Source organism: Gymnoscopelus braueri (genome assembly GCF_963280865.1).
Source record: "Gymnoscopelus braueri genome assembly, chromosome: 13".
Taxonomy (NCBI): Eukaryota; Metazoa; Chordata; class Actinopteri; order Myctophiformes; family Myctophidae; genus Gymnoscopelus; species Gymnoscopelus braueri.
Window position 1 is genome coordinate 48,971,103 of NC_137615.1, and position 15,970 is coordinate 48,987,072.

The 15,970-nt window shown below is 42.9% G+C and overlaps 1 protein-coding gene across 3 annotated transcripts; it reads left to right on the forward strand.

Moving 5' to 3' along the window:
• The first annotated feature begins 4,290 nt into the window (after nt 1–4,290).
• cbx2 (chromobox homolog 2 (Drosophila Pc class)) lies at nt 4,291–15,258 on the forward strand. 3 transcript variants are annotated; one of them, XM_080447393.1, is made up of 7 exons: nt 4,291–4,395; nt 4,474–4,517; nt 7,867–7,932; nt 9,152–9,248; nt 9,584–9,802; nt 11,514–11,738; nt 11,888–15,258. In XM_080447393.1, exons 1-7 carry the CDS (start codon nt 4,324–4,326, stop codon nt 12,818–12,820), a joined length of 1,656 nt encoding a protein of 551 aa, XP_080303519.1. In that variant the 5' UTR covers nt 4,291–4,323; the 3' UTR covers nt 12,821–15,258. The 3 variants fall into 3 exon arrangements, with proteins under 3 accessions (XP_080303519.1, XP_080303520.1, XP_080303521.1); XM_080447394.1 differs by having other exon boundaries at nt 9,179–9,248; XM_080447395.1 differs by having other exon boundaries at nt 4,332–4,517; nt 9,183–9,248.
• The last annotated feature ends 712 nt before the right edge of the window (nt 15,259–15,970 follow it).

The following is a 15,970-nucleotide window of genomic DNA, read 5'->3' on the forward strand; positions in this document are numbered from 1 at the left end:
TTGTAGATCTGCTATTTTCAAACATTTTAGTAATTTTACTTTTGATACTTTAAGTATTTTTTGCCAGGATTTTGCGATTACCTTTTCAAGTAGTCACAGAATATTTATCTCCAGTATGTTTTATCCCCTGATTGTTGATAATTACTGAGATGTTTATGAGTAGCCTACTTCTTCCACCACTGGTGATTAGGGGGAGACCAGGGACAAAAGTAACACTTTTTGTATTTGCCTTCATAATTCACAGACTACTTGAAATATCCTAGTCATCTTTTGCTATAAGAAACATTATATATGTGCCCTAATTAATAATACAATTTTTAAGCTTTCACTAATAAGGACAAGACTAAAATATTATTTTGAATGCAATGAGTCACAGTGTTACAATTGCCCCCGTGACGGGGGCAGTTGTAACAGTGGTTGGGGGCAATAGTAACACTGTAAAAATAAGTAATATTAACACACTTTATCTCAAATAAAAGCACATCACTAAGTAATATGTATTTTTTTATTGTTACAATTGATCCCGGTCACTTTGTTACAATTGCCCCCGATGGGGCAACCATGATAAAATCCCATATTCTAGCTAGAAACACCTATACTAGCATAGGCTGCTGATGTTAATTTGTGACCAATAACATAGAGATACAATTAATCTAAGTTTAAATCAGCTGACATCTTATCTTTAGCAGAAGGAAAATACCGTACACTAAAGAATTTACGTTTACACCTCAAAATCTGTTTTTTGTTGAAAACTTCTGCTGAGATTAAATTATCTTTCTATCCTTCCATAGGCAGAGAGAGGACCCTACTGAGCATGTGCACAAGAGGTCTCACCCCTCTAGCTTGTTTCTAATTAGAATTATTGAGTGTGTTACTTTTGCCCCCTGTTACTTTTGTACTTGGTCTCCCCTACTATACTTTTTTTTTCTTCTTTCATTATTTAACCACCCTATATACCAGTGGTTCTCAACCATTTCAGGCTGTGACCCCCCAAATTAATTATATTTTAACTGGGGACCCCCCACCCTGACAAGCACTTGCAATTGAAGGAGTTGAGGCATTAAATTTTATTTGACTCGGTTCCACAGATACATATTGTGAAAATAGCTGATCTACATGATCACAACGGCTTAATGTTGCACATTGAAGCAAATCATCTGGGGACAAACCCAAATTCATTTGGGGACCCCCCTGTGGGTGCTGACCCGTACAGGTTGAGAACCACTGGTGTAGATCAGCTATTTTGAAAAGCCAAAGTATAGGCAGTGGTGGAAAAAGTAGGCTACTACATTTTTTTTAACTTAATGAATAGTATCAATACTGCAATGTAGAAATACTCTGTTTCTGTTACAAGTAAAAGTCCGGAATTCAACATTTACTTGAGTAAAAGTACAAAAGTATTGGTGTGAAAATGTACTTAAAGTACCAAAAGTAAAAATTACTCATTGTGCTCAAAATGTATACAAAAATACGTATAAAATATATGAGAAAATGTAGTTACTTTACACCACTGAGTATAGGGTTAAAGTGATTAAACTGATTTTGATGGTGTGTTAACTATCTGGGGACCCTCTGGAACCTCCTCAAGGACCCCTGGGGTTCCCCGGACCCCAGTTTGAGAACTACATTTGGTTGTGTATCTGGTAAAATTGTGTGTGGTGTGTGTGTGTGTGTGTGTGTGTGTGTGTGTGTGTGTGTGTGTGCGTGTGCGTGTGAGTGTGCGTGTGTGCGCGTGTGCGTGTGTGTGTGGGGTGGGAGGAGTCCGTTGGGGGCTCAAACAAAACGGCAGGCAGGGGAAGAAAGACGGCAGCCGTGAAGGGACACGCTTGACGGAGCGCGTCCCGCCTCCTCTCGGCGTGTGTGTGTGTGTGTGTGTGTGTGTGTGTGTGTGTGTGTGTGTGTGTGTGTGTGTGTGTGTGTGTGTGTGTGTGTGTGTGTGTGTGTGTGTGTGTGTGTGTGTGTGTGTGTGTGTGTGTGTGTGTGTGTGTGTGTGTGTGTGTGTGTGTGTGTGTGTGTGTGTGTGTGTGTGTGTGCGTGTGTGTGTGTGTGTGTGTGTGTGTGTGTGTGTGTGTGTGTGTGGTGTTGCCAAGTCTGCTTTTTATAAGTAAAGTGTAGTTGCTTATTTGGGATTTAATACATTTTCATTACATTTTGTAAGCCTAGCTGCATTGGCTATTTAAAAAAATCTTGACATAAATGTTGATTTTCTTTTACATTTTAACAACACAAATCTTCGATGGGGTCACAATTTATTTTCGGATGGGAGTCCTTGACATGAAAATGTTTGATAAACACTGGTTTTAAACAATCAACATTAAGACAGCAAAGCCCGGGGGTGGCGCAGTCGGTAGCGCTGTCGCCTCACAGCTAGAAGGTCCTGGGTTCGATTCCCGCAGGGGACGCTGTGGGCGCTGGCCCATACCCTAGGTGGGGTTGGCGAAAGGGCCTTTCTGTGTGGAGTTTGCATGTTCTCCCCGTGTCTCCTAGGGTAGGTACCCTCACAAAAACATGCAGTAATCCTGGTCACTATACTGCCTCCCCCTGGCCAGCCGGGGCGCCTGATGGAGGGGAAGGGAACTGGTTGGAATAACGTGTTCCTTCCACGCGCTACGTCCAACCAGGGAAACTCTCCCCTGTCAGGTGAAAAGAATGTCAGTTGGCTCTCATGCATTGAAGGAGGCATGAGCTCGGCCCTGGCCTCCCTAGGTTGGCAGAGGGAAGGTAGTGCCCAGGATTACATAGACAATTGGCACTGGGTGTAAAAAATAGGGTTACAAAATCGTGGGATAACAATTTAAGTAAAAAAAAAAAAAAAAAAAAAAAGACAGCAAAGCCCAAATAAGCAACTACACTTTAGAAACAACCACAACCTGCAATATTTCACAAGCGACTTAACCCATAAAAACCGGGAAAGCGTCATTTTAGAGATTTCTTTTTGCGTCGTTGGCTGTTCAAAAATAGCAGATCTACAAGCTCACAGCGCGCCACTTTGCCGCGCTGCAAGCTTGTACATCTGCTATTTTTGAACATTTTTGAAAAATCTTGAAAGTGTGAGACCTAGACTGCCCCAACGCTCCTGATTTCGTGTATAGAGGGGCGGGTGTATAGAGCCGGCGAGAGATTGCGCCTGATCCCATTGGTTCACCGATCTGTCCGTCAACCCCCGCCCCGTTAACACAACATTACGAGCGACGCCCACTGCACTCTGGTTGGTTGGGAAGTGAAACACTTCCTCATACCCGAGTACACCGACGCGCTGGGCCAGGCTTTTATTTTTTAGCAAAACTAAACAATAAAAGCCTGGAGATCGAGGCTATGTGAGACCTGACTGATTTAGTAGAATCGGCCTCAGGTCTTCACAGAAAAAACTTAGCAAAAAGCAGCCTCCTGGTCTCGCTATAATAGGGCAATGTTAAAAGGGTGGCATTTGTTCCTCAACGTAGTGCGAGTGCCCGTGCAAAGTTTCACTGTATCGGACGCTGCGTTCATGATTTGAGGCATTTTGCTCAAAACAGACCACTTTTGCAAACGTTAAATGTCAATCTTAGCCAATCAGGATTGAATATAAAAAATCTAACAGATCCGTCTTGATCACTTGACAGATCATGTGTGCGTGACATTTTGAGTAATATCAAAACATGTCTTTTACATAAGTCCTGGTGGCACTATAAAAGGCAGATGTGAAAAATGCAGGACAATGATTTTTCCTTGGGCTCTAGGGAGTGTGCATAGAAAGTTCAATTTACACAGATCAGTGCAGTTATAGGTAAAAACACAAATCGACCTGTTACAGCGCCACCATGAGGCTGAATAGAACATTTTCAAGTGGCATTTATTCCTCGGCCTAGTGGGAATGTGCATGCAAAATGTCACTGAAATCGCATGCTGTGCTCATGATTTGAGTTATTTCGTTCAAAGCGGAGCACTCCTGCAAACTTTGGAAGCCAATCTTAGCCAATTAGGATGGAATATGAAAAATCGGACAGATCCGTCTTGATTACATGACTATAGAGATACTGTATACCGATTTGCATGATGCATGGACAACATCTGTGGGAGTACTGTCAACATTTTTTTTTTGCCAAAATCGGCCTCCTGGTGGCGCTATATCAGGCCCATTCACTTACTGCGAACAAGCCAATGGTGCCGGAGATTAGCTGTTCACAGACGGACGGACAGGGGTGCAAAACATAGTCTCAGCCATGCCTTTCAGCCTGGCGGAGACAATAAAACAACCTCAAAGTCGCTTATAATTAGCGGACATGGCAACGTGAGTGTGTGTGCAAAGTTGTGCTGTGCAGCACACACACACACAGGGCAGACATGGAGGAACTGAGCGCCGTTGGAGAGCAGGTTTTTGATGCCGAGTGTATCTTAAACAAACGACTGAGGAAGGTTAGGATCGCCTTGATCACGTTTATTTAAAGTTGATGTGTTTAAATAACGTGATAAAGTTGTTGTTTCCTCCTGCAGGGCAAGTGTGAGTTTCTGGTGAAGTGGAGAGGCTGGTCTTCTAAGTAAGTACTAAAGCAAAGCCTCCTTCCAAACAATGAAAACAACAACAACGTGTCGCTTGTTGCTTCTTAGTTCTTCTTGATCGAACTCTCTCACAACAACGTTTACACACGGATCAGATCTTTATAACATCGTCTCATACAAACGCGTGTTTGTTTTAGGGGCGATGTTTTTTTGGGGGGGTTGTTGACGTTTTTATAGGTTGGTTTTCTTTTGTTTTGTTTCGTTGCCTTTTCTGTGTTTTTTTTGTGGTGAAGTTCCCCCCCAATGCAAACTCCTGGGTTTTTTTACGCCACGATTCCACCGACGATTATGTTTAAGAAATAAAAATAAAAAACGTTAGATTTTTTTGATTATTATTTTTTTACTTTATGTAAGCTATACATCATGTGATTCACAGAGTTGTTGGCTACTCGCTTGTAAAAGGGAAGTTTACAAATATAAGCTATAAAGGCAGTTTAAGCTCATTTGTAAACTTCCAGGGTTTTTAATGTATGAATGAATACATTTGATTTGTAACGCACTTTATTTGAACCAAATCACAAAGTGCTACATTTAAAAAATAATACAAAATAATAATAATAAAAACAATGAAATGAATACAATTCAGATCGATGGTCAACTATACAGCTAAGAGAAAGTTTTAAAAGTACAAAAAAAAAACAAGGCCATAAGTCCATCTAGGCAAATGTCTTGTTATATGGTGGATTTAATAATAGATTTGTGTTTTTCCCACAATGAATGTTGGTATTCCTAGTGTTAATAGTTTATTTGTAAACTTCCCAGTCTTTGATTTATAGTGGATTTAATAGCTTTGCGTTATGTTCCACAGTGTTAGGATATTCCTTGTGATGGGTCATATATCATGCATTTTACCTTCTCTCTCTCGGTCAGATGATAATGTATTTAGGCAGCAGCTTGCCTTGGTAGGACTGGCCCAGCTGCCTGTGTGCGTGTGTGTGTGCGCGCGCGCCCTTCACGTTTTTTTTTGTCACTTGCCCTCTATTCACTCTGCATTGTCCCCATAATCCTGCCATCAATACAGGTTATCGCCTGCCAACCGCCTGTAGTAGACTGTGTGTGTGACTGTGTGTGTGTGTGTGTGTGTATAGTGGGGGGTATTGAATTGCTGATTGGGTGATCAGAGTATAGCCTTTTCAACCGACAAATGAGGAGACAGACTTCCAATAGTTAAAATGTGTCTTTTGTGGTTACTTGACAGCTTTGGTGCAGGTTAGCAAATTAGCAGGGATACACATTGAAACAACTGTGGTGACAGAACGTCATTAGCCAACTTTACTGTGGTATCGGAATTAACCACTTAAACCCCATATGGGTAACCGGAATCCCTCAGGGCTTAATGCTAGTGTCTTTTCTGGTTTCTGTTATTGTGGGGAAAGCCTTCGCTGAAACTAGCCGATCGACAAGCCCACAATACGGATGCTGGGGTTTAAGTGGTTAAGCTAGAGGCCCAATCAGTGGCAGACTTGTCAACCAGAAAATGTGTTACCTAATCTCTGACATATTCATATCGTTGCTGTCTGGTGGAAACCTTGTATGTTCAAAACCCTTCTTTTTTTGTTATTAGTTAAAACAAAAAAAACATTTTAAAATGGTGAACATAGCCGAACTACAAGCTCACAACAGGTCATTCATTTGCGGAAAAACTGAAAAAGTCACAATATTTTTCAAACAAGACTAAAGACCCGTGACAACTCCTGTAGGAATGAACCAGGCCAATATATATACAATATGTAAAAGGATTATGAATTGAGTATAGAACTTTCCGATCCTAAAATGTTTGCTCTACCTGTCAAAGTAAGTGAGTCAAAGTTGTTCACTTAAAATTGAAACTGTTCCCTTTGCCCACGAATGGCCCTCTTTGTCCAGTGGCCTGCTGAGAGCTTTTAGCCCAGGAGTCTGGAATACAATATTTGGCCACAATATGCTTGCTACTGTCATTTTAGCTGCTCTGCAGCTATCTATTATGCTTTGGCTGATTGATCAAGAAGCAGATAGATCAAAAGAAAGGAAAAAAAAACATTGTGCTTGTAGATGGTCTGTTGCACCTCTGGTACTCTTATCAGTACTGGCCAAACCACAATACAATATGTTTATCTCAATAAATAGCTTTTCTTGTTTCTCTCAACCTGAGACCAGCCGTCCTAATGTTGATTTAGCTAACAGCTCTACAGATCAAACCTAACTGTGGCCCTTTTCAGATCTTCACGTATAAAAGAAAAACAGGCCACGTAAACAATCTAGTGTCGTAAACCCATTCCAAAGCAATTACGCACAGCAATTACGCGCAGGAACGGGAGCACCGTACTTGGCGCTTTCAACTGTTTTTTTTTTTTTTTTCTAGGGCCAGGTCAGAGATCAAGCGGACCTTTGGAATGTCAAAAATGTGTTTCAGATGTTTAGGATGGGTTTGGGAACTTTGGGTACATTACGAAACAGCCCTGAGGGATGTTGTGAGTGCAGAGCATGGCACGTTAGAAGGTGCCACGTACGTGCGAATGTAGACCATACTCGCAGATATCGTCACAGGCGGGTGGAAACCTCATACGTCCAAAACGGTTCAAAGATGGCGGGAAAAAAGAAAAAAAAACACGCTATGCTACTTTTTTTTACACTGGAGTATGACGTTGAAGGGCATTAACTCACGAAAAAAAAAAGTTAAAATATGGAGATAAGAGGTTTCTGCCCGACCGCAACGGTATGTAGGTTGCTGTCCTCTTGGTTAACCAACTTGAATAGGCAAATGTTCGATGGAAAATAGCCGATCTACAAGCTTAGTTTGAGTAGTTCTCAAACCTTTTCATGTCAATAACCCCTAAACTAATATATATATATATTAGACTGCGGACCCCCTTTGGAAAGTAGTGTTGCGCAAAGGGAGCCCCATTAGAGAAGACTGTTGTTAGATCAGATTTAGTACAGAATTCTACATCTGTCTAATAATGTTGGTGGAGATAGTGAAACTTATGATCTGAATAAAATAAATTATACAAATTAAACTGTTCATTTGGGTGGGAAGTCGGGACCCCCTGGAACACCATGAAGGACCCCTGTTATTTTTGGAAAATTATGATGTCGCTGTGCTTTATTGTTTAAAAAAATATATATAATTTGAAAAGTCTAGCCACAAATACTGGGCTAAACATACAATACCACCAGAGCGGAAAATGTCCCTTATTTAACGTGCTATTGTTTTGGCTATGTTTAATCTTATACGTATGCCTGCGATGTGTTGTTTGTAATTCAAAATATTTGCTTGTTAGAGATAATAAAAGCTAGTGAAATTACTTGAAAATAACCTGTGCCTCTTCCAATGCCTATTTATTCCAGACACAACAGCTGGGAGCCACAAGAAAACATCCTTGACCCAAGACTGCTGGCTGCTTTCAACAAGAAGTGAGTGTCTCTGTTGTTATTCACTACTGAGCAGTGGTGTAAGTACCTTTACTCAGGTACTGTACTTAAGTACACTTTTGAGGAATTGTTACTTTTCTGGAGTATTTCCAATTTTCAGTACTTTTACCTCTACTCCACTACATCTCAGAGGCAAACATTGTACTTTTACTCCACTACAATTATTTGAAAACTTTAGTTAATTGTTACTTTGCAGATATAAATTATTACATTATAAAACATACGTTAACCACTTCAGCCCTATTTTATACCTAGGCTATTTGAAAATAGCCGATCTACAAGCTTGCGACGCGTTGTGAGCTTGTAGATCTGCTATTTTCAAAATGTTAGTACTTTTACTTTTGGTGCTTTTATATTTTGATGCCAATACTTTTGTACTTTTACTCAAGTAACATTTTGAACACATGCCTTTTACTTGTAACAGAGTATTTTTATATTGTGGTATTGGTACTTTTACTTGAGTAAAATATCTGAGTGCTTCTTCCACCACTGCTACTGAGTGAGCCAAACGAGACGTCCTGAAGCCCTCATGCAGATGTCATCTGAACGCCGTTTTCATCTTGTCGTGCACAGCAGGTGCATGTGACCTGTGTGCTCAGAGCAGTGTTTTAGGCAATGTTTTTGCACTGGAATCCGAGTGGTTATATCGAGTCTGAACAGCAAACAACATACATATCGTTGCTGTCGGGCAGAAACCTCTCATCTCCATATTCAAACTTGTTGTGTTTTTTTGTAAATTAATGCCCCTACTTGATCATACTACAGTGTCACACACAAGCATCAGATCCGAGCTTGTAGATCTGCTACTTTTGCTATTTTTGAATTTTAATGACAATATGGATTATTCTGAATGAGATTTGAACCACATCCCTAGGTGGTTTGAGATGCGATTCAAGTCTGATTTCTAAAGATGTTTGTGGCACTCATTGAAAATAGCTGATCCACAAGCTCAACAGCGTGTCATGTTGTGTGCATGTACTGTAGATCTGCTATTTTTGGCGAGTGACAGAATATAAGTTGAGGCCTTTTTCTTTTTCACCACAGCAACCAATGCAGATATGCTGACGATGTCTGAATACACAGATCCATGTCTGATCACTTGCAAATGACAGTGTGGACAGTCAGTCCTAAAGATCAGATGTGGGAAAACAAATCGGATTTTGACCGCTGTCTGAAGATAGATTACGAATGTCTTCCTCAGCTCAGCATTGTGTCTGCGTCTTTACAGGCAGCAAGAGAAGGAGATTCTTATGCGCAAGAAAGGGAAAAGACCAAGGGGTCGACCACGGAAAGTCGTGGTAAGTGAAATTCAAAAGGAAGCATCTTTGAAGTGTTAGATCACCGGTTCTCAGCAAGGGGAACCCCAAGCTAAATGATTGATAGTTGGGAAACAAATTGACTCTTACGGGTCTGTGTGTGTACTAACGGACCGGTGCTCACAGGTCCATTTGGTTCCATTAGTTACTCTCTCTCGAGTTAAATTAACACTGAAGATTTTACAGTGTAGTTTGGTGTCCCAGAGATCCAAATCAGGGGGTCCTTGTAAAATGTAAAAGGTTGAGAACCAGTGAGTTATCTTTTTTTGCATTTTGTATTTTTGATGATGGTGTTCAATAAACATTCCCTCTTTTAGGAAGACGCGCCTGAACCTTCAAAGTCGGGCAGCTCTTCGTCCGGCTCGTCTTCATCGTCGTCGGATTCCTCGTCTTCGTCGTGTTCCTCCTCCTCCTCGTCTTCCTCCTCCGATGACGACGAAGATGAGCAGCATGTTAAACAGGCGGGTCCGGCTGTCCGAGCGCGAGAGCTTCACCCCGTCCCGCAGAAGAAGGCCCAGATCGTCGTGGCCAAACAGGTATAGGGCCGCAACTGTCGATTATTTCCTTAGTGATTACTTTTTCGAATATTCGAGAAGCAAGCTTTTTTTAAATGTTATTACATTTTTTACACTTTTTTTAAAACCATTTATTTCTTTATCAATGAATCAATTAACCACTAGAGCCCTATTTTATACGGTGTCTTGCAAACACAACACGTGAGCACATTGTGAGCTTTATGCTTTAAATGTTTTGAACATTTCAGCTAGTGACCATATTCGGAAAAAAAACACACAAAAAAAACCCTGTTTTTTTCTGGGTTTGTTACTTGTTTTTGGGGGGTTTGGTTACCTTAATTTGGTTAATTTGGCTCCAGCTTTGCAGACAGTACACTCTGCTTCCCATTTGTCCCGACCCTTACTACTACTTTTCCCGCATTTCATCTGTGAAATTGCTTTTGCGTTTCGGCATTTTCATTCACTCACGGGGGCAGTGCATGCGTCCGCCTCTGTGCATCTTTTACTTTCACGTCGGGGAATCAATGAATGACAGGGTTGTGTCTGTCTGTCTGTCTGTCTGTCTGTCTGTCTGTCTGTAACTGTGTGCATGCAGCTGACAGGCAGTGTTGCCAAGTCTTGTGAGAGAAATAAGGAAACATACCTCCAAATACAAGCCAGAAAAACAAGCCAAATATTGTCCAGAAGTTGCTGTAAATAAGCGGACATGGAAACACTTAAGATTCTGGCGTCTGGGAGTTTGCTCAGCAGCTCATTGGCTTAAATGCTCATGACACGACCAATGAGAGTTAGTGCTTTCATTGTTGCTAAGATACATCCCCCCCTACTGATACACAGATACAGTACACGCTACCTAAACTCTCAAAACCCCGGACATTTGAAGGATTTTATAAACCCCCCCCCCCAGACAGGCCGGACAGCCCCCCAAAAGAGGACATGTCCGGGTAAAAGAGGACGTATGGTCACCCTATTTCAGCCTAATAGACGCCTTAACAGACAACTTCACACTGATAAGAACCAGTATGCGCGCGTAGGCCGGCACCAAATGAACCCCACCACTCACAAGATGCAATGTAAAAGTGGTCACAGCCTCACGTGTAAAAATGCATCCCATCAAACTTTCAGATGCTGTTTTTCTCCCAGTATGGAGGAAGAATGCTTAGGATTTTTACTGTGATATCTTGCTCTTGAAATATATAATCATTGGTGTAAACAATAAAAGCAATTCAAAGCAGTTGTCCTCAAAACCCCACCTCCAGTGGCTGTCATAAGAACGGAGGGAGCACTCTATGATCATGGCACCAGAACCTGCTCTTGCTCGCGCAGCTGCAGCCCGTCAAGCCCAATTTATGCGCCGTCCCGCGAAGGTGTCACGCGCAGAGAACGGCTGAGAATAGCAGACCTCCAAGCTCACAACGGTCTCATCCGCGACGCGATTGTGAGCTTGTATGTCAGCTGTTCTCGGCGCGCAATACCGTTGCGGGTTGAAGTACATATGTCTCGCTAGGGCGCACCTCACTAGCCAATGAACTGAAACCAGCGCTCCTCAAAACAACAAATTTGGGGATCTGTTGGGAATTGATTACATGAAACAGTCACCTGTGCGTCCAGTCTCAATGTTTGTAAACAAATAATTGGTCTATAATGCCCAAAATAAGCTGCATTTGTTGTAATATTGACAAATATTTGCCTAGATTAGTTCGATTTAACAGTTGCACCCCTAAACAAACAGGAGCCCCCGAAGAAGCGCGGGCGCAAGCCGCTGCCCCCGGAGCTGAAGGCCTTCCAACAGGGCAAGACGGGCCCTCGCAGGGTCCTCAAGGCAGTTGCCAAGGTGTCCTCGGCGGACCTCCGCGGAGCCATCAAGAAGCCCGTTCACCCGGCCAGCTTCACCTTCATGGGCTTACACCGGGGGGCTGCGGGGGGCCCGGGGGGCAGGAGCCCCTCCGTCACTCAGGTGCTTTTACATTTTTTTTTACTTTTTTTGTTTTCAATTTCAGTTCGGTATTAACCACTTTTACCCATTAACCAAAATATATGTTTAAATCTAGTTTTCATTATTTCGTTTAGTTTTTGTTAACCATATTAACCTTCTCTGTCATCCAGGGTGCTGCTCTCAGAAACTCGGCGGGAACAGGGCGCTCGGCTCCGCCGGCCTCCCCCTCCCAGAACAAATCCAACCAGGGCCGGAACGCCTCGGACGCCAAGTTGTCCGTCTCCGCGGTGAGCGGCGGGACTGGTCTCGACCTGAAAGCGGCCGCCAGCAAATCCAAAGGGGTCGCGGCGTTGAACCTCAACACCCCGAAACACACACAGCAGGGAGCCTCTCGGCACACGCTGAGCTCTCCCAACGGACACAAGAAACCGGAGGCTGCCGTGTTGACGCCGCTACAGCGGTTGGCCAATAACAAAGCGTCCGCCTCGTTTCCCGCGCAGAACGGCCCCAAAAGCCAGACGTCCTCTGGCGTTCAGCCCCTTAACCTTCACAGCGCGACCAAATCGGCGCAGGGCAACGGCGCCGCTTCTCCTTCCCTGAGAAGCGGCGCGAACCCGGCTCGTAAGACTGCGGTTGGGGCGGGTCAGAAGCATAACCTCACTCCGGCTCGCGGAGGACAGCCGCCCAGAAAAGGCCAGCCCGGAGCCGACAACAAGGGCAAAGATGCGACCGAAGCGGGCGGCGGAGACAGGCTGACCACCAGGGCCCAAGGGAGGTTCGACAAGGGCGGAGCGCAAAACTCCTCCTCCGCGGAGATCATCCCGGCCAAACGGGAGCGGTCGGCCTCCAAAGACGGCAAGCAGGGCCGAGTGAACGAGATGAGCGCGGGCGAGGAGGAGAGCAGCTCGGACTCTGACCAGGACGCTTCCTACTCCGGCGGCGGTCAGGACCTGTCCATCTCCGTCCAGACCAGCCAGGACTGGAAGCCCACACGCAGCCTGATCGAACACGTGTTCGTCACCGACGTGACGGCCAACCTGGTCACCGTCACCGTCAAGGAGTCCCCCACCAGCGTGGGCTTCTTCAGCATCCGCAACTATTGAACGCATGCATGTAACCACACCACACCCACCCACCCGCGACTTCCAAATGAGGGCTTTTTGACAGGGTGGCATCGGATCGGCTACACTGAGGGAAATGGAGTTTGTCGGTGCGAGAGGAACGGGAACGCAGTCAGCTGGAAACGTGTAGGTCGAGGGAGTGAAACCATTCCTTTTTAAGTAAAAATGTGAAATTTGAAGATTGGAGGGGGGAAAGATATCGGAGGTAAATTACAGACTGTCAGCTATTTATTGTTATGTATTTGTTTATTTGTTAGAAGAAATGGCTGTTTCGGTCATCTTTTGTGTTAAATTCAACGCTGGAGACATTTCTGCCGGACTACAATGGCGACGGTAGTTTAGGACACTGCTGATGCGACCCATGTAAAAAGCTGTATCTGTTTTTTTTCTTTTCTTTTTTAGCTGCATTAGATCCATGTCTTTCCTGTCCTAGCCGAGTCTCCTGCGTGAGAAACCAAATCTACCGCTCAGCCGAAAGGCATCGGGGTGATATTGCACTTATAGTCTTCAGGCAGTACTACTCGTTAACCAGTTGGTGTCTTACCCCGCCACAAGGTTCTAAATGTCTCAATTAGTAGGGAGTAGGGAGACCACACCCAGCCACTCCAGAATTGTATTATCATATGCAATCATAACTGATGGGTTAAAATATTTGTCATTAAATGGATAGTTCACCCAAAAACATATTTCTCTATTGATTAGTCACCCCATGGAGATTTGAATTCATGGATATGTTTTTTTCTTTTTCGCATTCCTAAGCCAATACTTTGATGACACAAAGGAGACTCTTTGTGTCTCCTACCGGAACCGCTGCCGGTCATCACATTATTGGCTTAGGAATGCGACAAAAACTAAAAAATATCCATGAATTCAAGTCTCCATGGGTTGACTAATCAATAGAAAAAAGTAAATTTGGGGTGAACTATCTCTTTTTTAATTAAAATCAATTCAGGATCGCGGCTTTAATATACTGTAGATGTTTTGTGCATGTTTATTTCAGATGGGTCAGTGTAGAAAGACGGGGAACAAAGGGAGTCCGAACCCGAGTCCCCCCCCCCCCCCAGTGTTGCAGGAGCACATGGGCCGTGCCACCAGGCACCTAGTCTAGTGTAGCCAGGCGGATCAGAAGTCTGGCGACATCCAACGTCAATGACTGGGGCTAAAACTGGGTGGAAATAAACTATTTAAGAAATGACAAAACACTTACAATTTTATTGATTATATAGCATTAATATAAAATATTTTTTTTAAAAGAAAAACAAGTTGTTGTTTTTGTTTTTCTTTAAAACCTTGAAAAATGAGTTTTAATTGTGATACTGGCAAATATGAACTTAAAGTATACTATATGCCCAATTTAGGCATTTAGCAGAGTCTCTTAACCCATTCAATCTGGGAACGTATCTCTGTCACTTGAGATTTATTTGGCTATTCAAAAATAGATATACAAGCTCATAGCTCTGAGCTTGTAGATCTGCTATTTTTGAAAAAATTAAAGAGGCTCGTAGAAGAATATTAGACCCTTTTTTTTTTTTTTTTTTACTGGATGAGCTTTGCCTCAGTGCCTATGCATAGCTGACACAGGTTGGGTAGTACTGGCCGGCAGCAATGAGTACTTAGTTTTTGTTCTTGTTTTTGAATCAATAACTGGTAGTGCTTTTTGCCTTGTTTGCATTTGTTTGTATTATAATTTCTAAATCTCAAAGTTCTCTACAGCACCCACGCTGATAGTAGGCCTAAATGTTATTCTTCCTACAATGTATCAAGCTTAATTTATATGCCAAAAAACAACATATCTACAAGCTAATAACGCTAACAGTCACCAACAACTAACAGTCACCGACAAAGACAAAAAAAATAATAAATTTCAATGATTTACAATGTAATTACGCAATAATATTTTTCAGCAGGATCTCCTCTCTGAATATTATTGTGGATATAATTGGCTAGTCTCCCGACATGTTGGGTATTCCTTTCTAGCATGGTCAGCTTGTAGATCTGTTCTTTTTAAATTAGGCTTCTGTGGTCTGTTGCTCAGAGTTCTTAGTTCTTTATTCCTTTTTTTAGAGTGATGTTTTACAGATTGTTTGTGTGGTGCGTTCCACAAAGCAAGCCTATGGACTCGGGGCTTCTAGGAATGTCCTCTTTCGTAAAAGCTAGGCTTCAACAAGAGCATTTGTAGCCAGCTTACATGGCGAGCTGATATTTTTTTGGGTGAGTTCTTACGAAGTTGGTGGTTCTCATCTCACATCGATAGCTAATACAAGTGCAGTCATTTCAGTTACTTTTTGTAGTACCTACCGAGTAAAGTTTTAGTAATGTTTCCCCTTTTTATTAAATGTTATAAATTAGCTACCTCTCTATTGTATTCACACTTATGCTGTACATTTTATTTGTTTTATGTTAAAAGAACAACAACCTTTGCCTTGAACTTTTCTTTTCTGTATCTTTATTTACCCAGGGTAGGTATGCTGAGCACAAACGCTCTTTTTCAGCCAAGCCCTGCACAATCACATGAATTAAAACCTAGGAACTGCCCAGTACAAACACAAGCTCATACTGTTGGCCACTGAGCAGCTCCACTAGATCAGTGGTTCTCAACCTTTTCAGGCCGCGACCCCCCCCCCCCAACATAATCATATTTGAACTGGGGACCCCCCCATTTAGTTTGACTCCGTTCCACAGATGCATATTGTGAAAATAACAGATCTACAAGCTCGTTGTGAGCTTGTAGATCGGCTATTTTCATTTTTTCCGCTCTGCAATGGTGACTTGCATGAGACATGTTTTTGTTCCAGGCTTTAGCCAGGACCATCGCACAGCCTTCACACATGCATTGTTTTTCATGGATTGCTCATCATGGAGTCTACAGCTTTAAACAGCACAGGAGAGAAAAAAAAGAAGGAAAGAAAGTAATTCCAGTACAAGGCCCGGTCGGTCCCTGATCCGGAACACAGTGAAGCCCATAGTGTTTGCATTGTGGCACACCTGAGAGAAAGGGGGCCAGGAGTCCAACCCAATGTGTCTTGGGGCACCGTTCCAAGGTCGCTGTAGCTTTAAACACATGGAGATAAGCTTCCACATAATCAGTCACACCAAGTTTGGGAATGAAATGACCTGCTTTGGGCTTATACC